At 46.0% G+C, this 25969-nt stretch overlaps 1 protein-coding gene across 2 annotated transcripts; it reads right to left on the reverse strand.

The window, feature by feature from the left end:
* Positions 1-488: 488 nt before the first annotated feature.
* SULT4A1 (sulfotransferase family 4A member 1) lies at positions 489-25404 on the reverse strand. Of its 2 annotated transcripts, XR_014007700.1 has the most exons (8): positions 24963-25404; positions 11062-11192; positions 8498-8578; positions 8260-8386; positions 6060-6154; positions 4321-4459; positions 2835-2952; positions 489-2017 (listed from the first exon to the last, which is right to left on the reverse strand). XR_014007700.1 is itself a non-coding variant. In XM_081192112.1 (7 exons), exons 1-7 carry the CDS (start codon positions 25129-25131, stop codon positions 1905-1907), a joined length of 855 nt encoding a protein of 284 aa, XP_081048238.1. In that variant the 5' UTR covers positions 25132-25404; the 3' UTR covers positions 489-1904. The 2 variants fall into 2 exon arrangements, 1 of the variants encoding a protein (XP_081048238.1); XM_081192112.1 differs by lacking the exon at positions 2835-2952.
* Positions 25405-25969: the final 565 nt, after the last annotated feature.

Below are 25969 nucleotides of genomic sequence, written 5' to 3' on the forward strand. Positions count from 1 at the left end.
TGAGAAGTTGCTACTAAATGGTTGCTTGGACTTTTCCAATTGCCAGAACCTCTGTTGGAGGGAAACCCTCTTTTCCCAACACTCAAAAGAGCAAGAGCGGAAAGGGGTAGAAAGCTGATGAGAGACAAAAAAGGAAGAGTCTGCACTTAACCATCACACGTTGTCCTCCTTATCTTAGTTATGAAAGTAACGCTGAGTGCTTGACACACACACACTAAGGTAACATTTAGCACATCATTTCAGCCTGTAACCCATTTTCCTTTGAAACGAACTTGTCTCTGGTTCACTGAAATTATTTGAGGTTTCCACTGAAAAGCTTCCATAAAGTATTTTAAATACACAATGACTCTGAAAAGGTATACATCCCTAAACTGTGTATATACTACATACTTTACATGTACAGAACGTGTTCCATAGCAGTCAGGTATTCCTGGGATTTATCTCTCTTTTTTTAGAATGCTTTCATTTACAGAGGAAGGACGTTTTCTCTTATTTGTGTTGACTCTGTTTAGGAACAATGCACCGGGAAGTTATTCTGAAGGAGCCCTAGTGACATGAATGAGCATGGCAACTGTGCAGCCATCTTCCTTCTGAGGAAACGTGTTGGGGGCTTTTTAGCAGGACTGACCTATGGCATTTTGCTGCCTGAGGTGAAGGGCAAGATGGTGCCCCTGCCACATACAGAAGCCAATTCAGACAGGCAGTTGAATCTTAATCCAGTCGTGGTGACGGGGCAGGGTCCTCCATGCTCACACCTAAACCAGCAAGCTAGTTCAGGGGTCAAGACATGCTCTGCTGGGGGACTTAAGAGCTACTGCCTGCCCCTCCAGCACCTACCACCTAAGGTAGTCAATTCACTTTGCCTAATAGTAGGGCTGGTTCCTCTTCTTAATTTAGGGAAAAATACAAGTAAGGCACCATGCTCATGAATGTGCCCCCTTTGACTCGGATAACCTCCCTCTCAATTCCTTTTCCTTGCCTCCTGGATTATAAACCTAAGGGGCAGATACTTTGTTGTTCTTAAATCCATCATTTCACAAATCAGTTGTGCAAAGAAGTGCATAGAGCTTTCCAGAATGGGCTGAACTGAGCTCCATGATCCTTTTCTGAATGCTGATTCCCTCAGGTAATATCAGTGCAATGCCTCACTGCTGATCTTTTTAAGCAGCTCTGGGAGTCTTTTGTTGAATTTGGGGGCAAAAGTGCTTTAAGGAAACAAACTTACTTCTGAATAAGCACCCCCCCCCAAGTGCAGTCCTATCCCCATCTTACCTGGGAGTAAGAGTCCTATTGAACAAATTGGGCCCTACTTCCAAGTAAAGCACATGTGGCCAGTTCCAGGTAGGGGCTTGGCAAAGGTTTTTGTCTTGCTTTAATGTCTCTATTGCCTGTTTGGTTGTAAGCTGCTTTGGGTTGCCCTGGGCAAGATAAAGTAATGAGCAAGTAAAAATAATTTTACAGCTGTGAATGGTGCAGAGACAAAAAAGAAGCTCATTTCCCCCCCCCCTCTTGTCCAAAGAGAAAGAAGGGCAAGAGGTTCAGAAGAAGCAATGGGGGTGGGTGTTATTTCTTCATACAATGCACCATTAACTTATGGAATGAAGGGCAGTGAGCAGGTGATGCCCACAAACCAATGGAGAATGCTTGTTGTGCCTTTATGCGTGTGTGAGCCAGGGGTGTTCAGCCCAGGGCCACACCTGAAAAGCAAACACTGAACAAGGTGTTTGCTGCCACAATCTTGCAGGGCTCTTCTTACCTTCACTTCCCAATGCACGGTGCCTGTTTTTTTAAAGTATTGATATGTGCAGCAGGTATAGTGTTGTGTCCAGCAAGTAATAAATGAATGCAGAAAGCACTTCTAGCTGGGATCCCGATATCAGAGTCATGCACTTTTGCTTTATGCTTTATAAATAAAAGTCAAATGTGAGGTCACACTTTCCCATTTTCTGTTTGTAAACCAAATCAAACTTCTCATTCATGGAGACAGTGAAGATGTCTTTCCACAGCCCAACACGTCCTGGAAAAGAGAGAGAAATTGAGAACCAGAAATTAAGCCGATAATCATTGACAGGATGTGGCAGGACCTGTTAACAAAAACAGCAAGTGTCGTCCTCCAAAAGGGCTAGAGAATCCCCCCCCCCCCGCCCCGCTTGCTGGTCACTCTCTCTGACCCTGTAATTCCTGATAGTGTACATCAGGGAGGGTGGGGAGCATCAGGCACGGGGGCCAAATGCACTCCTCCAGGCCTCTCTATCTGGCCCTTGGGTCTCTCACCAAGCCACTCCCCCATAACCAGGCCTGCTTCCCACCCCCTGGAGAGCTTTTGCTTGTCTGGAACATGTCCTTGAACTCAAACGCCTCTTGTTTGCCTGGATAGGAGAGAATGGATGGGGCTGACTGTACAATTGCCTCGCCCACTTTGGCCTCTGGACCACTGGCGAAGGAAGGGGGTGCAGTCCACCCTGGGTGTCATCCCTGAGGAGGGGTGACATCACCACTGCCCCCAGGATGCTTGCCGTGGGCAGCACCCCCCTGGGATGCTCGCAGCTCGCCATGGGCGATGCTCCCGTAGGTGGCTAATCCCGCCCCTGGATGCCGTAGCAGCTAGCTCCACCTCTGCTCTGGACCCAGCCCACCAGTGACAGACGCCCCCTAGAGGTCCCCCCCACCCCTACTTTAGAGAGGCACAATCTCCCCCTTTGGATGTGACTGGCAACACTCATGCCCACAAAAATGTTGCCCGCCACGGTGATAATTTAAATAACAAGTATTATATTTTGCGGATAACCATTTTCCAAGGATGTGTATGGATAGCTGGTCGAAGAGTCACCCACCTGGGTTCATGAAACTGTGATTTGTGATGGGATATGGAGCAAATGTAAGGAACGTAAGCTAACTCATGGCCTGCTCTCACAGCAACGGGGGGTTATCTTCTGAGTAAAGGTCAAGGAGCTAAAAGTGGAGGGAAAATGAAAGAAACCCAACATAAAGCAAAATAATGAAAATGTAGCTGGTGGTAAATTAAACAAAGCAATAAACTAATTTTAGGCTGATCACAGAATTTTAAATTGCACAAACAAATGAAAAAAGGCAGGCAGAAAACACATATTGATATTTAGGCTGGATTTTGAAATACGGAAAATTATCACAAATGCAAAGCAGCAAAACAAATAAATTTTTTAAAAAGAAGACATGTATGGATAAAAGGCAGGCAGTGAATAAGTTTGAGCATATATTCTGAGAGAAAATGTCTAGGCCAAATGAAGTTCATTCTGGAGGTGGGCTGTTTAAGGGTAGGACAGAGTGCCGGTCCAAAGGCAGTAAGGTGAAACCAAGAGAACAACTGTGGCCAGACAGAATTAACAAAAAGGTGACAATTTGGTTGTTCTTCTTTTGGGTACCTTGGGCTGAAGATAAACAAAAGAAGTCAGGAGAGACAGAGCCACTGTGTCCTCTGTTCTGCAAACACATTCATTACACTTCCAATAAGCTGGTATTTGTGATTGTGGAACAAACCCAATAAATATGTGCTCCACAGTGGCAACATCTCTGGGCCATACTAGAAGTGACAGTGGCAGTTCAGTTTGTCTAAACATGAAATATGGAGGGGGCAATGGGGGGGGAGAGAGAAGAGGTGTGGAAGATCAAATTTTAAAAGTGACAGGTGTTCATCGGTGAGGGGAGCTGAGCTGTTGTTAGGAGGGAAGTTCCATTTCCCTTAATCATTTGCAAACCCCCCTCTTTCTAGATCATCAGAACAGCTCACATCTAGGAGGGTCTTCTTCTTATGCCACGTTCCACACTCTGAAGAGGTGATGGGCTGTCTCCAGCCCAAGAGGCTCAGTGCCATTTGTCTCCACTGTCCTACTCTGTCGGTTTCCTTCTATTCCCCCAACAGCCCACTGGGAAAGCCAGCGCATTTTGAGCCAATCCATACATCAGGAAGCATGTGGTACAGCTCTTCCATTGACAATTTCCCTTTCCCAAACCCAATGGTAAAAAAGGACCAACAGAAAACTAGTATGCCGTGGAATCATCCCGAAGCACTATCTTTCCATGCTTAGGGAGGTGGTTTTTAAAAAAGGGGTGAAAAAATCCCAGGGAGCATTTTAATATCTACAAACATAAACTATTGCTTTCCAGTCCCAAAAAGGTTCTACTACATGCTTCTGAATCTATAGGCAAGCTCCTTGGCATCATAGTAAGTATCTGACGACAGAGAAGGTGCAGCACTTCTATTTCAACCTCTGTATCTGCAAGTGCCGCAATTGTTGAGGCCCACAGCACCTGCCTTCCACTTTTACAAATATTTGCACATACCTCTGCCCACAGGAAGGGCTTCTGCATTGCAGCACTGGTCAATGAGCTGGTGACAATGTTCCACCATGGACTCCAGCTGTGCTTTGTCGTAAGAGACGCCCAGGAACCTCGCCAGCTGTTCGACCATAGTTGCCAGATCCTGTGACGAAAGATTATGTGCACGTGCCAATAAAGAGAAAAGCCAAAAAGAGAGGAAGGTTAGCAATAACAAATGAGCCCTGCAAGCAGCCATAGACGTATGTGTTAGCAGAGTCGAGAGCAGCATCCTAAAATCAGTGGTATAGACTCATTTTTCAGGTCCTAACTAAAGCAGCTGAATAGCTAAAATCAGATTTAAAGATTCCTTGCAAATGGCTTGTAATAGCGTTGTGAATATCAGTTCCCTACTGTAGGCGAATGACAATAGCCTAACTAAGATATAAATGCTCTAATCCAGACAGGCATTCCCTAGGGGGGAACAGTGGCATGAATTGGTAGGCACTGCCTGTGTAGATTCTGACACTAACCAAGCCCCATTCATATGCCCCTGCTCCGTGCACAGCCATCCCAACAACAGCAGCCCAGGCCATTTATTTTGCGGGGGGGGGGGAGAGAAGCAGAGGGCTCAGTTTAGGGCCACACCCTATCACAAACCAGTAGTAGATGGCTAGAAATCTGAGCGGGCTCCTGTTCACTTAGCTCCATCTCACAGATTGGACAAACATCCCTCTGCTCTGAGGGGGCAAAGTTGGAAAAAAGACAAATAGTGTGTCTAAAAGGTGCTCTCTTTCAAAGGCAAAAGGGATGAAGGCTCCCCCAACACCCACGGTCCTGAGCACACCTTGCACAAGGAAGACAATTGACTGGCAGTTTAATTCTTTATTGACAAAGCACAAACTTACAGTTTGTAATTAGGAAGCTGAGCCCCACTCCCCACTTAAGATTTGTGCTCTGAGCTAGACTGATGGAGCAACAGCGCGGCCACATAAACACCAAAACTTAAGTACTCTCGTCTGAGACACTAAGAGCAAGCAACCTGTGACTTCTTGTACACAGAAGCTGTTGCTATGCTTGGCTCTTCAAGCCCTTCCTGGTTCTAGGGGACATCAGGGGAGAAGACAGAGTGGGGAACGGGATTCGGCCACCACCACCCGGCCCTTCAGGCAGTGTCTCTCCCTGCACTCCTGGTGAGTTCTGTCCTGGCTCCTGCCCTGGCTCCTGCCCTGTGTCCCAACACTCCGTGTCCGACACTCCTTCCCACCCTCCAGCTGCTCAGACCTCTCCCCAGCTCTGACTGCTACCTTTCTGGAGGCACAAAACCCTATGAATCACTACTCCCTTCCCCTAGATCAGCCTCTGGCCCTGCCCTGACAGTCCTTAACACACACACACACACCAGAATGGAGGAAACTGTCTACCAGCCCCAGAGCCCTGAAATGGCTTACTAATTTTCATTGTGATCCTGGCAAGGCTTCGGATTTGCCAAATTTGCCCCTCCATTCCATTTGGATTGCTTTGTTGTTTGCTTTCTTTTATTCATTTGACTAATATGCTTCTCCTGCAATTTAATACCCCATCTCATTTCAGAAACTGATTCTTATAAAATATAAGTATCACTGCAAGTCACAAAATTCCATTCAATGGTAACTGGTATCAGTCAGGAGGGGATCTCCAGTTCTGATCAGAGATACCCTGGGGTGGGATGGGGGGAGTCCATAGGTAACAAGGGAGAGGGGGGAGCCTTTATACAATATGTTTACCTTGTGCATATCTTCATACTTGAGAAAGAGAACATTGGAGTCCATGTGATGTTGCCAAAACTCCTGCACATGTTCAAACCATGAACCGTATCCTACTGTAGAGACAGAAAATAGAATGGCTAATACGCAAGGACATCACTTTTAGTTAAATTTCTCTGAAACATAAAAGCTGGAAAGAAGTGCATGAACTGAATTTTGTTGCCTTGTTCTCTAACAAAAACTATTAGAGGAGTATGTACGGTCTTTACAATATAAGTATATTCAGATTTATCCTTGTTTTGAATCATAAAAACCTCTCCAGATTCTGTGTGCAGGCAATGTGAAAATCAAACATAAGAGAGAGGATGGAAAACCAACAAGACATGTGAATCTGGTTAAGTTGCACTCACCATTTGCATGTTTAAGTCTGAATACATATTTGCTTCTGGTGTAGAACTTGACCCAGTTATGCATGATGGTTCCTACTAAAAGCTGAAACCCTGTACGGTTTAGGAATACGTGACCAATGGCCAGCTTGAATGGTGGTGTGACAACTCAAGTGGCACAAGGAGTGGTGGGCAGTGGCACCTGACTAGGCCTAATTAATAGCGTCCGGTCTGTATTCCTGCCTGCGTCTCCCATACTGAACAGCTGCTTGTTTCCTGGGTCAGCTCAGAAATGAAGCCACATCAACGCACAGGTAGTTGCACATGTACTATAAGCAAACTAGAGGTGAACTATGTGGGATGTAATCCACTGGAAGCAGTCAAATACAACATTCCTTGTTTTGCTAGAGTGGACATGCAAGGGAATGTTTGGTCCAGTCAGTCGAAACTTCCTGTTCTTCCTGGCCTGGAGCATCCTTCCTTGCATGTGACTAGTAGGTGGGCGTGACCTTCTCAGACCAGGCAAAAGGCCAAGTCACGCAGCCACTTCCCTCTCTTTGACCTTCCTGTTTGTCCTGTCTGCTTCCTGAATCACCTGGACTGGACTGCTGGCCGCCACAGCAGTCTCCTGGTTTTCTCCCATTTGGGGTAAACCTGTTTGTACATGTTTGTAACTTTAAGCTTAAAGCCTGCCTTCAGGGATCACACTGTGCTCTGCCTGATCGTGAGTAAAACTATTTTTTGTTACTTATGGATAAGACTGTGGTGCCTTTATTCTTTTAAGAGGGATTCAAATTGCTTATTGTCTTAAGGAACTCACACGAGTTTGCAACCAGCTTTCTGCTGCGTAAGAAGGGGAATGCACACTGCTAAGTGAAGAAACTTGCTAGCGGAAGTTAGGAAGGTTATTGATAAACAATATATCCTCTCCTGCCACCCTCAACATTCCCACAAACTATCTACTGTAATATACTTTGGGCACTTGCTAAAGAAGTTGGCTGCCCATGGGGTAAGGCCTCCAGAACTTTAGATGGGATCTCCTGAATGATAAAATAATCACCTACCCCTGCCATCACCATGCTGCCATGTTTTAGCTATGTGGTTAGTGAATGTAACTGGCAGCCCCATCTCTGATATGGAGCTAAATAAATCTTTTGGTAGCACTTGTCTCTGTCTTATTCCTCCTTCCAATGCAACTTTAGTGTCATCATAAAGGGTGCTTCATTTTGTCTATATTCACTCATTGTAATTCCATGGGTGCTCAGATGTGCACACCAATTCATTCAGATAGAGGCATCACAAAGGGATTAATTTCAGGAAAGGGACCCAGACTTTGCATACATTCCTCTGGGAAAGGAAATTTTGGGAGCACCAAAAAGCAATCTCTGAATATATTCCAATATATTTAGCGACTTCTGGTGACTTCAGAGAGAATCTTCTGTAACTTACAGCTGCATTTCATGTGAGATTCATCTTTAGCAAGTGCCTACATCGGCCTTCTCCAAGTTGGTGCCCTCCTGATGTTGTTGTACTACAACTCCCATCCTCCCAGACCATTAGCCATGCTGGCTGGAGCTGAAGGGAGCAGCAGCCCAACAAGGCCTTGCAGTTCACAGGTTCCTCATTGCTGATGCAGAGCATCCATCTCAATATCCAAGGTGTGTGGTGGAGGTCCCTCAATCAGGTGAAGGCAAATGCCAACATGAACGGTTTGAACCAGAACTTTAGAGGCATTACAAGCAAGACGGTTTCACACTTTGTTCCTAAGAAGTGGTGCAGAACAGAATTTGAAACATTAAAAGGAACTGCCAATAGCCAGTGTCAAACTTTCTTACACTTTTCATTCATGAATCTCCGACAGAACTCTTGAAATGTTCCTCTGTAGCTCATGGTTCGTAGGGAGCGGTGAAACTGGTAATAAGACACTACCAGGTCTTTGGGGTTGCGAGCCATGTAGATTACCTAAGAACATGGAAATTATTCATCTTAATCAGTGGATATTTCTCTCACCCTACCCTGCTCCATTTCACAAAACACACCGGGAAGAAATAATACAAAGCTAACCATTCTTACCTTGGACTCACCACTGTGTAGGTCTGAAGGCAAAAAACGATACGGCAGGTGGCTTTTGATGAGGCGGGGAGATGTAAGCTCCTGTAAAATACATGATGGAAAACAAGCCAATAAATAATATATCCCTTCTTCTAAGTGATCCAGATTCCTCTTTGTTATGCTCCTGTATTTATAACTTCCAGTTTCATATTTCCAGCCAAAAGCTTTGGTGGTTCAGACACCAAGTTACTACTACAGGAACATGCATGCTTCGGTTTCTTTGCTATGCAGTCAACACTCCTCTCTGCTGCTCAAAAGAGCCACGTGTTTTCTCTCTGTGGTTGTTACTGGTTTCTGTGCTGCTCCAGTTGTACATGAATCAGGCCACATTCCCAGTGCCTGGGCATTTTGAGCAGCATGTTATATAGACAGACACAAAACTGAAACCCAAGGTCAGGAAGGTGAGTCAAAAGGGACTGCTGCAGCATTTTAATAAGCAATTCCAGCAAACTACAGTACTTGCAGAGTTGTTAAGGCCTCACTTTTCCAGCACTAGACTAATACCCAGACTCCGTTTCAGAAAAGAGAAGGGGGTCTGTTAAAATCCACTGATCTTTCCCATTTAATTCTTCCTCCCTCGTCCACAACCATAGATTCCAGTAGGGGAAATAGGATAGCACAGACACTGCACTGCCCTCAGCTGACCTGGAGAAATGTAGAGCAGCTGCCTCCGATAGTTTCATTTTAGCTAGAGAGATGCGCCAATGAAATTAAATAGAACACACCACTTGAGAAAACACACCGGGGCGGTTTAAAAAACAACAACAAAAAACTGGTGCTCCTCTCTAGTTACACACCCCTGACTTACGCACTCCATGCAGTTTCAGTATAATGTTTTGATAGGGAAGGATGCCCTGTCTATTGGATAAGGGTGGAGAGCAGGACTGCTGTGCTGGTTTTTGCACATTTCTTGTGATGCAGAAATCCCCTTTGGATACATTTTGCTGCATCTAGCTATTCATTAAATAGACTCCCAGGTGTGGCTTAAAAGCAAGCTGGTGTGACCATATTCCAGGAAACAGCAAGAAGATATCAAAGGGGCGTTGTCTCACACCTCTTAAGAATGCATGGAGAGCCCTGCCGAATCCGTCCAAAGTCCTGACTAGTCCAGTATTCTGCACTCCCAGTGGCCAACCAGGTGCCCTTCCATGCCTGTAATGCCCTTCTCCTGAAACAGCCACAGTGGTGGCAATAAAGAACTATTTCTCTGGAAAGGTGGCGAGTCTCCTTTCCTGACCTCATTAAGGGGAATTTTTGAGTTGTGGTTTAATGTAATTCTAGAGCATTTAAACCATGAAAAGTTATTGTAGTGGTTGGGAGTTACTCGTGCGTAATCCTGCCCCGTTTGAGCATTGGATTGCCTGGTTAAACCCTCCGGACTGCACAGCCCATCTCAGCGTGGCTGCCCTTAGTCACTCATAGAATCTGTCTGTGGGCGTTTCTTAAAGCGTTGCCAACATAAGAGCTGTTTGACGCCCAATCGTCTCCGCCTCTCACTGCGCGGGAGTCTCCTGCGCAGGGTGGGCGTGGGCAGCGGGGTGCTTGGGCTCTCCTCACTAACTTCCAACGAAGAGTCCGGGAGCCTCTGCACCTCCCTGTCCCGTTGCTCTCCTGGATCCCTGGTGTTACACTCATTCTCTTCCCCTTCTTCCCAGCTGAGTCTCCCCCTAGCGCTGGGACCTTCTCCTGCAGAATCAGAGACCCTCTCCTTCTCCCGTGCCTCTGATGGCAGTTCCCTGACAGTTATCTTTTAAAAATGAGTGGGATGGGGAGTAAATCTAAGAAACTTTTAAAAATAAAAATCTACCCATCCACCCACCTTCCAGGGTATATTTTCATTTAGAACAGTGCTTTCCAAGATTCAGGTTTATGATGCTATATGCCAGTGATGTGTTTCATGTTAAGTTGGTACTGGAAAAAACATACTTGATGGATTTTGTCGGGTTCAAGCTTGATAAAAGTTTCTTTCATTGCATAGGTTTGGACTAGATGACCCTCGTGGTCGCTCGCAATTCTATAATTCTGTTATTCTAAGTCCCTGCCAATAGACTTGCAGTCTAATAAAACATGAAACACAAAAGAAGAAAATGGGAAAAGACTGCAAATGATGAAGAGAAGAGCCTGTGTTAAAACCCAAATCAGTGTGTTTGGAATATTTACTTAAAAGACAACAAAGAAAAGACCTGATGAATTTCTAAATTCTGATGGGGGAGAATACACAGTTCCTCTTTGGCACTTCCTGATAACATACAAAGCAGCTGCCTTGGGACACTCCACTTTCACAACAAGAAAGGTAAACCGGTGCCTCTCACTGAAGCACTTAAGCAGCTGAATGTTACCTGAAAGCATAATATATCTTACAAAAATGTTTCAGCAAACTATTAGGGCAACCCAATAAATTATGAATCATTCCAGTACACTTAAGGGGAATTAAAAGGGAGCTCTGAAAATAGAAGCCAAATAAGCAGAGGTAAAATGAAAATAATTGCAACTGGTCAACACGTTTTCAGTCGCTTAAGACGTACCTTGATAATGTCCAGTCCAGGCTGAGGATACTCTAGGACTGGAAGCTGCTCGTCTATGTTCATTAACCCAATTTCATCGGGATCGGCTCCCTGGCTCACCAAATACACCACTTCCTGCAATAAGCTGGTGCCTGCAAATCAAATAAACATGAGATAACAGATGGCAATCCAGACATTATTTGCTGGAAGGGGTCGATATGAGTGGTAGCCAAGACATCCGGAGGCTAAGATATTACCTCTGGACATAGTGGTTTGAGAACCTTTTAAAAAATTATGTAAGCTATTATCACCTCATGCAGTAAGCTTGGTTGCACACCCATTCTGGTCAAATATCTGTAATGTGGCACCAAATCATCTCCTTAATTTATATATGACTGAACAAGGAAAACACTCAGAGGCTGGACAATATCCACAGGTTAAAACCCACAAAAGCATTGCCTCATGAGTGCCCTCTGGATTAGATTTCTCAGGGCTGCTTTTGCTAACTCAATTGTTTCAAAAGTGCAGCATAAAGCAAATTGCTGCTGATATCTCCCGGAAAGAGGATGTGGCCTCCATTTCCTCCCCATTTCAGCTCCCTGTATAGTATGTTGAAGGAATCCATTAGCTTAAGAGTTCCACCTGAGGAATTTCTGGATGTTAATTTTTGTAAAGTAGTCAGTAAATAGTATTTTTCGCTCCATAAGATGCACCTGACCATAAGACGCACCTAGTTTTTAAAGGAGGGAAACCAGAAAAGAAAATATTCTGAACGAAACAGTGGATGTATGACTTTTATGGTTCATGCTGTGGCCACAGGCATGTGATTTGACAGTGAGTTTGGGGTAGCCCAATGCAAAAATCCTGAGGATCCATGTGGATCCGTGCTTTGTAACCACGTTTTTGCGCCACTGCAGCCCCAGGAAACAGTGGATACATGATTTTTTCAGTGCAGGCTGTAGCCATGGACATGCTATGTGATCTGGTGGTGAATTTGGGGTGACCCAATGTAAAAATCCTGAGGATCCATGGGCTTTTATCTCCCCCCTCCCAGGCAGCCTCCTTTATCGCTAGCGTTCCTTTTCTCGCTTCTGATCACTTGCGATCAGCAGCTTTGTTTCAACACCCACTTCACTCTTTCAACAACAAAAAAAAGCATGATCTGCTTTTCGCCCCTGGGCAATTCGGCTCCATGGACCACGCATTTGCTGCATAAGACACACAGACATTTTCCCTTACTTTTTAGGAAGAAAAAAGTGTGTCTTATGGAGCGAAAAATACGGTACATGACTTAACAGCACTTTGAGGAAAATATACAAAGAAAATAAACTAAGAGCTGTTCAACAGTGGAACAGTCTGCACCTCCACAGGCACATACCTCCACATGTGGTGGGAGTGTCCCAAAATCCAACTCTTCTGGACAACAGCCATACGAGAAATATGTAAAATAACTAAGCAAGTATTAGACATCACCCCAGAATTGGCCCTACTAAACATCTTCCAAGACAACAATGCCCATTTACACCACAAAGAACTCATAACCCACCTACTTTCAGCAGCCAGAAACACCTTAACCAGACACTGTAAGCATGGACCAATGGTACCAAATACTATGGGAAACAGCCCTACTAGAAAAATTAACCAACAAACTGAAACTGACACGGGGACAAATAGAAGAAGATACCTTCATCCCTGTATGGCTCCCCTTTATCACATACACAGCCCAACAAGACAATGACAATAATCCACCAGCAGCATACAAATCAATATGGCTAACCTGATCCAAAACACCCACCCACCTCACTCACACACGAAAACAAAGATCACCACAGCCAACCACAAATGAACAGCCACACCCCAGGCCAACCCCAACCTCTCTCACCACGAAAGGAACACAGATGATCAGCAGAGAACCTACATACATTAAGCAAAATAGAAACATCGCCACCCGACCCCCCCATCTCCCCCCCCCCAATGTCTCAACAAATGAAACTGATTTGTAAATATGTTACATGGAAAAAAATACGAGAGGCATTACATATACGTCTGTAAAACAAGAAAATCTTTAATTAAAAAACAAAACCAACAACAGTGGAACAGACTCCCTTGGGAAGTGGTGGATTTGCCCTCCCTGGAGGTATTTAAGCAGAGGTTGGGGGCTCCTCTGCCATGGATGCTGTAGTTGAGATTCCTGCATTGAAGGGGGTTGGGCTGGATGACCCTGGGGGTCCCTTCCATCTCTACGATTATATTCCATGATCTCCCATTCCAGTTTGTGTGGTCCTCTTTCTTGCTGGCTCATGTCCTCTTTTGGTATTAATATTAGTATGTGCACATTTTAAGGAAATCCAACAACAAACTATATTCCAAAATTTTGGGGGAGATTTACCTTTTGCAAAAGAAATAAATCCTGAGCTTTTGCACTTGTATTCCTCTTAAAATTATCCTCCCCCCCCCCCAACAAAAAGTAAAGGTACCTGTATTGACCAATAAGAAAAACACCCACCCCAACTTCCCTGTTAGGGCAATATATTTATCAGACCAATCAAAAATTCACAAACTGGTGTGCCAGTTTTCAGGTTCTTCAGAACACTTCATCAGGCTGGATAGTAAACAAAAGTTAGTATTTAGTTTTTGTATCTCCAGAGATGGGGAGTCAGGCAACACATTTTAATTTTTGTTTTTCCTTCTATGGACATGCAGAAAAAGGCATGGCTGAACTTCAGTCAAACTTGACACTTCTAATTGCAATGTCTCCCTCCACTGAGAATATTTTTGCAGAATTTACCCCAAGGCAATTAGGGAACATGACCAGTCTCCTCCTCCCCCTCCCCTGGGGCTCCCCACCTCACCTGCCTTTACATGGCAACAAAGGAATTATCTCTTCAGGAGCTGATGGCGTAAATTCCCTGGCTTGGATTTCTCATTCCTTGGGTAAAAATCCCTTTGCCTGTGTCTGTCAAGGTTCATGGGAGAGAGTCAGCAGGCAGACCCAATGTTGCTGCCTTTTGTTCCTTGCACAATTCAAAATAATGGCCTCTTTTAAAAAGTAGGGGCTGACCAGTGTTAGAAACTGAGATATGAAAGTGAGGAGCTAAATGGCACCGTAAACCTAGGTTATGGGTGCAGCAAGGGCATGTCTAGGCACATTTTTAATAACAAGAATACAAAGCTGAAAATGAATGAACTGCAGCTAAAATATTATGTTCGTTTTTCACGTGGTCTGGTCCGTCCCCTGCCCACCCCCCACCCCCTAATATTCTTAAGAGGATCTCTTCTCCAGTCTTCACAGTGTAGCTGGAAGTGGGGAGGCAGAAAAAGCTCCCCCTTGCCTTCCATTCTGTAGTTTTAATCTGAAATCTTCAGCGCAGTACTGCGCCCAGAGCTCAGAAACTGCTTGTGCTAATGAAATGCCCTGTCGCAAAATGTGCCTAGAACAAGGGGAGTTTGGGACATACGTCAGCTCCAGTCAGTGGCAGAAGAACTCTCCCCGCATCCGGGGCAGCACAGCCCGTATGGACTGCGCATGCGCGGAAGCCCCTACAATCACCGTGCGCAAGAGTGGCAGCCTGTACGGATGGCACGCAAGAGACGCCCATACGGACTGCGGGCGCCCTCAGCCGCTCTGCAGCTGGGGAGAGGCAGGGGCCATCTTGTCACCCCTCCCAGAATGGCACCCGGGGTGGCCCTCCCCCTCTGCCCCCGCTTCCTACGCCACTGGCTCCAGTCACTATAAAAATTGATAGTTGTGGACACATCTTCCCATATACAGTCAAACCTCAGGTTACAGATGCTTCAGGTTGTGCGATTTCGGGTTGTGCACTGCGCAGATCCCAGAAGTACCGGAATGGGTTACTTCCGGATTTCGGCGCATGTGCAGAAGCACTAAATTGCGCTTTGTGCATGTGCAGAAGACTGAATCGCGACCCGCGCGTGTGCAGACATGGCGCTGTGGGTTGCGAACGTTTCAGGTTGCAAACGTGCTTCCCGCACGGATCATGTTCGCAACTTGAGTGTCCACTGTACCGTGGAAGAGTTTCTTTCCATTTTACTGCTAGGAAATTTCAATGTAGTTAGCAACAGTTGCTATATTGTTTTAGTTATTTACAATAACTGCATCGGAAAGGCTCAGACTCAGAATGAAGACAGACATATAATTTCCAGTGCTGGAAGTGGTTTTAGAGGAGAATAGGACATTATTTTGCAACCTGGGGTGACCTCTGGGAAAAAAGAGGGCCCTGTAGGTTTCCATCATGGATTTTAGCATCAGGACACAATTATGTAGGGCAATTACGCTGCCTCTTAACACAACTGCAGTAGCTCAAGTGAAATCTACACCTATACCACAGTGACTTCATGTTTGTCAATGTATATATTGATTATATTAATATTAACGACAGATCTGCATTATTCAGTTCCAGGGTCAGAAGGTGTTCCTCTACCATTCCATTGTTTAATTTGTTTGCTTTGCATTGCCAGGAACCTTTCGGATTTATGTTGTTCCCTTTCCGGAAAACGGCAAGGCATGGGTGCTGGCGCCAATGTCAGGTCTCGCAGTTGCTAGCAGGATCAGGATTCTCAACCAATTGTAATAACATGGTCAGGGGGATGCACAATGGCTGAAGTAAAACGTAGGTGAATCAGCCAAATGTGACCACAGCTTCTGGTTCTAAGCCGGAGTCAACATGAGAAAGCTCACTTGAAGGAACGGTGCCAGTGTCAGTATAATGGATATATAGTGTCAGGCTGGGATCAAGGAGGCCTGAGTTCAAATCACCGCTAATGGGTGAACTGGGGCCGGTCGTTTCCTCTCTCTCAACCTTACCTGCTTCAGATTTGTCATGAGCACAAAACAGATAACTCAGGGATAGTCAATGTGGTTTCCTCCAGAGGTTGCTGGACTCCAGCTCCCATCATCCCTTGAGCGTTAGCCATCTGCTGTCTGGGGCTGATGGAAGATGGAGTCGAACAGCCTCTGGAGGAACCAGGCACCTGGGATAATGGCATGTAGGCTGGCCCTACTCCCCTAAGGGAACGCAGAATAATTAGTAGTAGCAAAAAAAGGGGGGGTATGGAATCTACCAGGTACAGACAAACTAACTGAACTCAGTCGTGGAAAAAATAGGAATCACAAAAAGAGTTCGTTAATATGACAGGCCAGTTAGTATGACAGGTAAATAACTTCTGGTTTTAATGGTTTTAGAAATGGTTTTAATTACTTGATTTTATCTGGTTTATCAGTAACTCATAGTATTTCTTGTAAACTGCTTAAAGGTTTTCTTACAATCAAGTAGAATGTACATTTTGTTAAATAAAAACAAACCCTAAAGATATCAGTTTTTAAAACATCAGTGTTATGAATGAAACTCTAATCTTGAATGTACCTCAGGAAACCATCACTAACTAGCAGAAAATAGTCATAATTTTTTTTATGGGCAGGAACAAAACCTGAAGTGGCTCAAAAGATACCCTTTAAGACCAGTAAAAGATGGAGGACTATCCCTCCCTTGTGTTATTAAAAAATATTACAAAGCAGCTGTGTGAGCTCATTTGAGGGTCTGGTTAAAATAAAAAACAACATCAGTAATTGAGTAATACAGTAAAGCAATAGATTTTTTAAAAAATATAGTATGGTATTGTATCAGAATGAACCCTGCTAGATCCATTAATAATTTTATTTGGATATATTAAGCATAGTATTACCAGACCTGGTAATAAAGATGCTAACAGCTACATTTATGTACCCAGTTCCTTGATAACATCCAGATAACCACCCTATTCCATTAGCCTGACAGTATGCTTTTTAATTAGGAATGAAATGCCTCCTTTTTCTATCCTTTTTTTTTTTTTTTTTTTGCTTATTCTAGGCTTTCTTTTGCTTATATTCTGTACTATACAAACTTATTTAAAAGACATTGCCAGGTTAATATTTTTCTCTCTGTTGACACAACTGGAATATGCTGTAGTAAAACAATATTACCTTGCGAACAATATTCATTTTTATTGCAGATATATGTGCTGAAAAAGATAATTAAAACCTTCTATACCGTATTTTTCGTCCTATAGGGTGCACCGGCCCATAGGACGCACCTCGTTTTTTGGGGGGAGGGGAAATGAATAAAAAAAAATTATTCCCCCCCCCCGCCACGGCTGCCGCCCCAAGCCTTGCGCACACCTGCCCGAACCACGGGGCACCCTCCGGAGGGCTCCGCGTGCTTCGGGCGACAGGCTGCCACCCCAAGCCTCTAAACAAACAGGCTTAATTTTAGGGTATTTATACTATCCTGTTTCTGCAGTGAACTGTGGCTGGCATCTGTTTAAATGAGGTCAGATATTAATTTTTATTTATACAAATATTTATATACAGTTATGCCATTAAAAAAAATCAAAGTGGCTTACAACAATGATATCTATATGCAATAGAAATGTTATGTTTGGTACCATGGCTGACACTGCCACAATCATAGTATCTAAATCACTGGAGCCAATCAATTTTACCCTCTAAGTCAGTGTTTCCCAACCGGTGTTCCGCGGCACACTAGTGTGCCGTGAGACGTTGGCTGGTGTGCCGTGGGAGGGAGGCGGGCGAGGCGGGCGGTGAGAGGCGGCGGCGGCGAGGATCCGCGTCGAGCTGGGGGCGGCTCCGCGGTGGTGGTGCCGAGGTTTCTCTCTCTATTCTCCCCTCACACACACACACAGGAAATAGCACAGGATCAGCTGACAGGACCCAGCCAATGGGGCGGCGGCGGGGCAGCGCGTGCAAAAGGGAGGAGCGCGAGACAGCGGACGAGGAGGAGGCCGGCATGTCCGGGCAGCAGCAGCAACAACAGCAGCAGCAACTCCCGGCGACGGCTCCTCAAGCCCCGGGCAACCCTACTCCCTCACCGGCCTCGGCCGCCCTCCTGCTCCACCCGCCGCCGCCTCCCCCGCCGCCGCCGGCCACCTCGGCCCCGCCACCGCCCCTCCTCCGCCCGCTATCGCCGCCACCACCACAACAGCCGCCGCCGCCTCAGCTGCCGCCGTCCCTCAGTCCCTCGCTTTGCTGCCTCCTCCCCCCCCACCCCCAAAGCTTGGAGGTTCCCCGGCAAGGGGGAGGGGAAAAAATTGAAAACTTTCACTTTCGTGCGTCCCTCCCGGCGTGACGCTGCGCGCTGACGTCACGGGGCTGTAATGGTGGTGTGCCGCGAGATTTTTTTCATCAAACAAGTGTGCCTTTGCCCAAAAAAGGTTGGGAAACACTGCTCTAAGTGAGTGACCAACCTCCAGACCACATAGCATTGCTCCTCTGGGCAACTCCTGGAGGATGCAACAGAGACAACAAAGAATGACCTCTTCACTGCTCCCTCAGCCACACATTAGTCTGAGTGTGCTCCGTCGGCAATAATCCCAAAATTTCCAGCCCTATACTTGCTTCTCAATAGGCAAAGCAGGACTGGGGGCACATGTAAGGGGAAAGTGATGGGTTTGCCAGAGGGTGGGGCTGAGCCCTTCTCTCCTTGCAGCAGCTCACCAGACATTTCCCCCCACTTGACTGAGAAGTCCATGGTTATCACCCAACTTCTACTGCTGCCCTGGCCTCCTTTGTTTTAGAATCCACATTCACCTCCACTTATGTGGTTACAGGGAAACAAGAAGTGCGGGTTTCGTTTTGGGAATAATATCTGAAAAGCTACTTTTGGAGAGATGTGCAAGTTTCTGAATGCAGAATGAATTTGTGCATGTCCGTCATGCAAGTCCCACCAGCAACTTGAAAATAGGAAGAGCAAGCGCCATGTGCTTTTTGTTCTCTGCAAGTGAATAGAGTCTGAAGGAGATTAATGCTCAAGAGTGTGGTGTTTATAACATGTGCCTGGAGATAGCAAATCAGAAGAATTTTCGGGGGAAAGTCTCCATGTAATTATGAAAGGAAAAGTTGAAAGTGGAAAAGTTGACAGCATTTCCCTTTCATCCAGCAAATAAAAACATCCTGGTACATACATGTAACAATTCAAAGAGTGCAACTAGAGCTAATGCTTACAAGGCCTAAATCAATTTTAAATTAACCTCAACTGGAGTCTGTTCTGCTGTAATATCCAATCTACACAACCACTAGAATCACAAATGTTACCACTTTTCTTGTTTTCCTTTGCGGACCAGAGAATCCCATCTTTGAATACTTCCCCAGGTCAAAAACACCTTGAGTCTGGTTATGGTGTGATTAAGAGACACATTCTTAGCATATTTGCAAGGAATCAAGCCTTAAGGAAAATAACAATTAAGCAAAGGCTGCAACAGATATGAATCTAGTGCAGGATTCATAAAAGAGAAACGTTTTAAAAGACTTGGGAGGGGGAAGGAATCAAGCAGAGCTTTTAGTGCTTTGCTTCCTGCATGCCATAAATATTTCAGATGTACAGCTAAAGAAAGCAATAAAGATGTAGCCAGCCAATTCTAATGTGGCATTCGCACGCTACTGCTGCATCGGTGCAGTCTACCACATTCAACTGAACATTTGCCCAGGACATGGCAGAATCCTTAACAGTAACAATGATGACTGAATACTGCAATAAGCAGGTGCAAATAAATACTTCATTCAGGTGTGTGCCCTCTTCTCCTGAAGCTCTCCTACATTGTGCAACAAAGATATTATTTGTCCAGGGTGGTATCTCCTGCACCTTGAGTCCATCTATAAGAAGGGGGGGGGGGGCAAATTACCTGAACCTGAATCTGGAAATGGCAGCTGGAGGTTTTCAGAGGGGGAGTTTTGGCCTTCCAGCCACTCAATACATTTTCCACTCCAGTGTTGCAGGCTGTTTTAATTGGTGAATTAAGGCAAAGATAAAGGTTTAGGGACCCCTGATTGTTAGGTCCAGTCGCGGACAACTCTGGGGTTGCGGCGCTCATCTCACTTTACTGGCCGAGGGAGCGGGCGTACAGCTGGTCATGTGCCCAGCATGACTAAGCTGCTTCTGGCAAACCAGAGCAGCGCACAGAAACACCGTTTACCTTCCCGCCAGAACGGTACCTATTTATCTACTTACACTTTGACATGCTTTCGAACTGCTAGGTTGACAGGAGCAGGGACCAAGCAACGGGAGCTCACCCCATTGCGGGGATTCGAACTGCCGACCTTCTGATCGGCAAGCCCTAGGCTAAGTGGTTTAGACCACAGCGCCACCCGCGTCCCTGGTGAATTAAACCCAGCTGAAATATGGGTCAGGAATCAATGCTGGGAGATGAATCAGCCCACCAAAGCAATAGAGAAGAGGACCACCTAATCTGCATTATGTGCCTGCCTTGCAATGGGTGCTTTCAACCAGGAGCTGGGAGTGGAGGGCTTGTGTGACTCTAGCCTTTTTCTGTCCACACTCAAAATGTCCTGTTCTTCTTGGGAGCAGTCCAACATTCTTCCCTAGTAGAAACCAATCATCTGTCTGTAACCAAATCTTTCTGGTTCCAAGAGTCACATGTGGCTTCCATTCCAAGCCTCCTGGTTGAAAGCTTCCATTATAGCTCATGCTGTTCAAGAATGGCACGTGCTTCTGGTCTCTCTGTGCTCAAATATGGTTCCTGCCATCAGATCTTGCCTTGCTGCAGCCTTGTGAAAAGCCATTCTTGATGACTGGGAGGACCCACAGAATGGCATGGAACGCGGAAAGAGGAGGAGGAGTTGCTGCAAGAATGGATAAATTATCATGTGCGCTTTTACCGCCTTGCATCAGCCAAAGTGCCTTCACTTGCAAAACAGCAGTTGTTGATTCAAGGCTGCAGACCAGGGCTTGATCTATACTGATTAAAAAAACACTATAGGAGGTGGGAAAGCTATAAAAGCCCTCAATGCAAAATCCCACTGGCGACAGATCACTGCTCTACAGTGCCATCTGGTGTCACATGTTTATAAAGCAGTTACAGTGGTGCCCCGCAAGACGAATGCCTCGCAAGATGGAAAACCCACTAGACGAAAGGGTTTTCCGTTTTTGAGCTGCTTTGCAAGACGATTTTCCCTATGGGCTTGCTTTGCAAGACGAAAACGTCTTGCGAGTGTTCTGATTTTTTTTCACTCCCCCCTTTTTCTAAGCCGCTAAGCTGCTAATAGCCTTTTAGCCACTAATCCGCTAAGCCTTTAATAGCCGCTAAGCCTTTAATAGCCGCTAAACCACTAATAGCGCTAATCCGCTAAGCCGCTAATAGGGTTGCTTCACAAGACGAAAAAACCGCTAGACGAAGAGACTCGCGGAACGGATTAATTTCGTCTTGTGAGGCACCACTGTATAACAGTATAATTGACTAGTGTAGATGAGTCCCAGGTGTGAGGAACCAGAAGCCTGTGACCCAAATTCAAACTGCAGCCTTCCAGACCTCTGTATGGCACATCACATGTTGCTTTCACTAGATCAGGGGTAGGAAACCTTTGGTTCTCCTGACGTGGGTGGACTCCAGCAGTCAACACCTGCCCTGCCCTGCCCTGTCCACCCACAACAGTTCAGGATGATAAAAGCTGTTGTGGTTGGCATCTGTCTGTCTCAAGAGACAATGGAGTGATGTTATCACCTTCAGCATTGCTCCACTCTCACTCCAATTTATTGGCTAAAGGTTGCTGAGTGAGTGGGGAAATGCTGAATGCAACCAAGTCACATCAGTTGGTAGAGAACATGGGATTCTTAATCTCTGGCTCGTGAGTTTGAGCCCCACGTTGGGCAAAAGATTCCTGCATTGCAGGGACTGGACTAGATGTCCCTCCTGGTCCCTTCCAGCTCTACAATTCTATGATTCTATGGGTTCCTTTTACTAGTATGGTGCTGGAGAAGACTCTTGAGAGTCCCATGGACTGCAAGAAGATCAAACCTCTCCATTCTGAAGGAAATCAGCCCTAAGTGCTCCCTGGAAGGACAGATCCTGAAGCTGAGGCTCCAATACTTTGGCCACCTCATGAGAAGAGAAGACCTCCTGGAAAAGACCCTGATGTTGGGAAAGATGGAGGGCAGAAGAAGGGGACGACAGAGGACGAGATGGTTGGACGGTGTTCTCGAACCTACGAACTTGAGTTTGACCAAACTGCGGGAGGCAGTGGAAGACAGGGGAAGACAGGAGTGCCTGGCATGCTCTGGTCCATGGGGTCACGAAGAGTCGGACACAACTAAACAACAACAACAGGGTTACAAAGTCAGTGGGAGCCATGCATCAGCCCTTCATGACATCCAGTGAAGTCCTCATTTTTCTGAAGAAAATACAGTGCATTCTCAACATATTTTTGATGGGGGGTGGGAACATAGGTTGACAGTGCACTGATCCTATCCATACATTTGGGTGGACAAAATACACTTGCTACAAAAGGTATAGCATGATCACAAGTTACTAATGTGATAGATGTCTAGAAGCTGCACTCCCATGCCCACTTTTGGGCTCTAAGCACATGTAAATTACAGAAGCAAGCTCTGGAAAATAATAAGGAACTGCCTGATTCAACACACCTGAAACAGCCTTCTTCATGCACAGCCTACATGGTTGCAGATGTGTGTCAATATCTGCATCTATATTTCAATACTTATCTGGGTCTCACTGAATAATAATTATTATTATTTACCCGCCCATCTGGTTGGGTCCCCCCAGCCACTCTGGGCGGCTTCCAACAAAACACTAAAATACAGGTTAGATTTGTCTTTTGATATGTTGCTAAGTGAGATTAGTTGTATGGAACTAGAGTCAAACCTGGGCTTACAGCTTCAAGCAGATGAAGTAGCAGAGAGCCTTCTGCACACACGAAGTATTTTTGAGAAACGTGCTTTGGTGCCATTCCTTCAAGATAATCCTGCCCATTGTAATCAGATTCCCCTTAAGTGAGTAGGATACGGGGCTATCTATCTACTTTTACCGTAGGGGCTAGCCAATGGCAAGGGAAAAGGTATTTAATGGTTTCACCTCCTAAAATACAGTGGTTCTGCTGCTTACTTTGCATATGCAATCACAACCTTATGCAAATTTGGGGGCAGCACATAAATAAATAAATACATACATACATACCGTATTTTTTGCTCTATAGGACGCACTTTCCCCCCTCCAAAAATTAAGGGGAATTGTGTGTGCGTCCTATGGAGCAAATGCAGGCTCCTTGGCTTCAGTGATAGCAACGTAAAGCCTCCGAAGCACAGTGGGAGCACTCCCTCCACGCTCCGGAGGCTTCGCGTTGCTTTCGCTGAAGCCTGGAGAGCGAGAGGGGTTGGTGCGTTGAAGCCAGGAAAGCAAGACTCTCCTGGCTTCAGCAGAGAGGGAGAGCTGCACAGCACCCCTTCAGCGAAGCGGGAGGAGAAATGGAAGGGGCTCTGTTTCTCCTGCTGCTTCACTGAAGGGGCACTGAGCAGAGAGGAGGAGAATTTTTTTCCCTTGTTCTCCTCCTCTAAAACAAGGTGCATCTATGGTTGGTTGCATCCTATAGAGCGAAAAATACGGTAAATAAATATCAAGGAAGCCCCTCCATACCCTGCTTTCCATTTCTTTATTCGCTCCACTCCCCCACCACACACCCAGTGGGTCTTCCTTGCTTACATGGCTCTGGTTGTATCCCAAGGAGCCTGCCACTTCGTGGGGGAGGGGCGCACGGTTCTGACATTGCAGAATTTTGCTTTTGCATGCGGATGCCCAGAATCAAACCCTTGTATAATTGGCGGGCCCTCTGAAGACCTGTTAGCAGGTCCATATTTGCAGTCAGGGTGGCCTACCCTTCTCCCAAGGAGACTCACTGGAGACAGTGAACATAGGAACACAACCGTGCCTTGCTGGATCCGACTGAGGGCCTATCCAGTCCAATATCCTATTTCCAAAAGCAATCTTCCTGTGCCTTCTGGTGCTCGTGAGCAGAGGGTGGTCTACACCATTTTGTTCTATTTTTTGTCCTTGGTACCTGGAATTCAATGGCTCCATTTAACTAGCATGCCTCATCCTTCCTTGATGGCACCTCTCGTGTTGCGGAAGTCGCCAAAAACTTGTGGTACTGAATCCTTTCAGGTACGTGCAATCACTTATGTCGTGGGAGGGGAGATTGTCAATAAAGATAGGTAGCAAGCTGATTTTTAATCTCTTCTGCAATCAATCAATACATATTGGGAAACTTGCAAGCCTCTTTCCTCTTCCTTTGCCACAACCTTAAATTAAAACAGGTCTCAGAGCCTCTGGGTTGCATAGTATCAAGCCTTCTCAGATTATTAAGCAGAGTGAGATGGTCTGCCACAGGCAAAGGGTCCAGAGGGGCAGCCGATCCCAAAGTAGATATTAATTTTACCCCCTTCCTGTTGTTCTTTTTTTGGGGGGGGCTACCATTTTGTGGTTCACTTCAGGGGCCAACATGTCCTGGGCCAGTCCTGTGGGTGAGTATCCTTTGGGTTTTCTGATTCAGGTCCCCAAATGCCTTGGGCCATTTCTGCTAGGATGCTAACTGCATTGCACTCAGGAGGACTTACTTCCGAGTAAACACATTGCAAATAAACAGAAACCAGGCATCCAATCTTGCTGTTCGTTATTGCTCCACATATAAGGCATTGCAGGGAATCAAATTAAAAGGCAGCTGGGACACTTTGGACCTGAGAAAATTAATCCACCTACGCACACACACACACCCTCGTTTTGGCACACACATTTGCAGCACTGAACGTACCTGCTCTATATTAAGACCAAGATAATGAGATAGCAAGGTATAAAAATGTGATTTACATCATGCGCTTCTGTAGTAGGCCAGTTACAGCCCAACATTACATAGCATCCATTTGTCTGCCAGGAGTCAGAAAAAACAAGGCTCATTGCATGAACTTGTTTTTTTTTGGGGGGAGGGAGGACAGGTGAAATCTGGGAGGAAAAACAACCCATCCTTAAATGCGGTGGGGGGGGAGAGAATGCGTGACCCCTCCCTTCCTTCTCAGCCCCTCTCCACCCAGCTCAGCCGTGCCCCTTACCTGATTTGGGATAGGTAACAATCCAGACATCATTGTCCCTGACGGGGAAATTGGCGATTTCTTCCATCTTCCCCCTGCAGAAAGGGGGCAGGCGAACCCCATTGTACTCGAAGTATTTGCTCTCAAACTCCCCGGGCGTGCTGGGGGTCTCGCACTCGCTCTCCGCCATCCTCGCTCCTCCCTGCAGCCCAGCCGAGGCCAAGGCGCATCAAGGATGCTCCAGGCGCCCCGCGCTCCCTGCCCCTCTCTCTCTCTCGCCCCCCAAGCGGGCACGCCCGACGAGCAAGCCCGGCTCGAGCCCTGCAGGCTGGGGAGAAGGGCAGGCGGGAGGCGGCCGAGAGAGAGACCGAGAGAGAGACCGGCCTTCAGCGAATGGGCTATGGAAGTGGTGATGTAATGCAGGACCGCTCGCTAGGCAGGCAAGAATGGATCCTGCAACAACAAGACGGAGAGGCGAGCCTGCTCGGGGATTAACCCTCTGCCTGCCTCGCAGCTCTCAGGGTGCCACTACTCTGCAAACTCCCCCTTTCCTCTTTTGAGGGTTGGAAATACCTGCTTTTATTTATACTTATCAAAAGATATACAAAAGTTCATACCCAGGACAATGTATCTTTCTGGAATACACCAGATTTTTAAATACTTTAAAAATCTAATCTAAGGAGCAACAGGAGCGAAAAGAAGAAGAGAAGAGGAAAAGAGAAAGAAAGAGAAGAGAATGGAAAAAGACTTCTGGTTCTCTCTCAGCTGAATATAGTATTCACTCCTTAACATCCAGTGATTCCGTTTTCTACAAGCCAATATTTGTTCAGTCTTCAAATCCAAATAATTTGCAAACTTCCCAAAATGTTATAAGAAACTGGCACAACCATTGTTCCCATTAAATTGGGGGGCGTGTGCCATTTCTTACAAATCCAAGATTGTATGCTCCTTGGGGCAGAACCTTTCTCTTTCCTCCCATTCCTGCCCCCCACTGTTTAGTTTGGGGAGTGTTTTGATGTTGCATGCAT

The sequence above is a fragment of the Podarcis bocagei genome (assembly GCF_964188305.1).
Source record: "Podarcis bocagei genome assembly, chromosome: 4".
Lineage (NCBI taxonomy): Eukaryota > Metazoa > Chordata > Lepidosauria > Squamata > Lacertidae > Podarcis > Podarcis bocagei.

Coding starts and splice junctions, on each gene's coding strand:
- SULT4A1 (XM_081192112.1), bottom strand. CDS start 25,131: ATGGCGGAGAGCGAGTGCGAGACCCCCAGCACGCCCGGGGAGTTTGAG. Junction 8,387..8,497: donor TACACAGTGGTGAGTCCAAG/GTAAGAATGGTT, acceptor CCATGTTCTTAG/GTAATCTACATGGCTCGCAA. Junction 4,460..6,059: donor AGTATGAAGATATGCACAAG/GTAAACATATTG, acceptor CTTTCGTCACAG/GATCTGGCAACTATGGTCGA.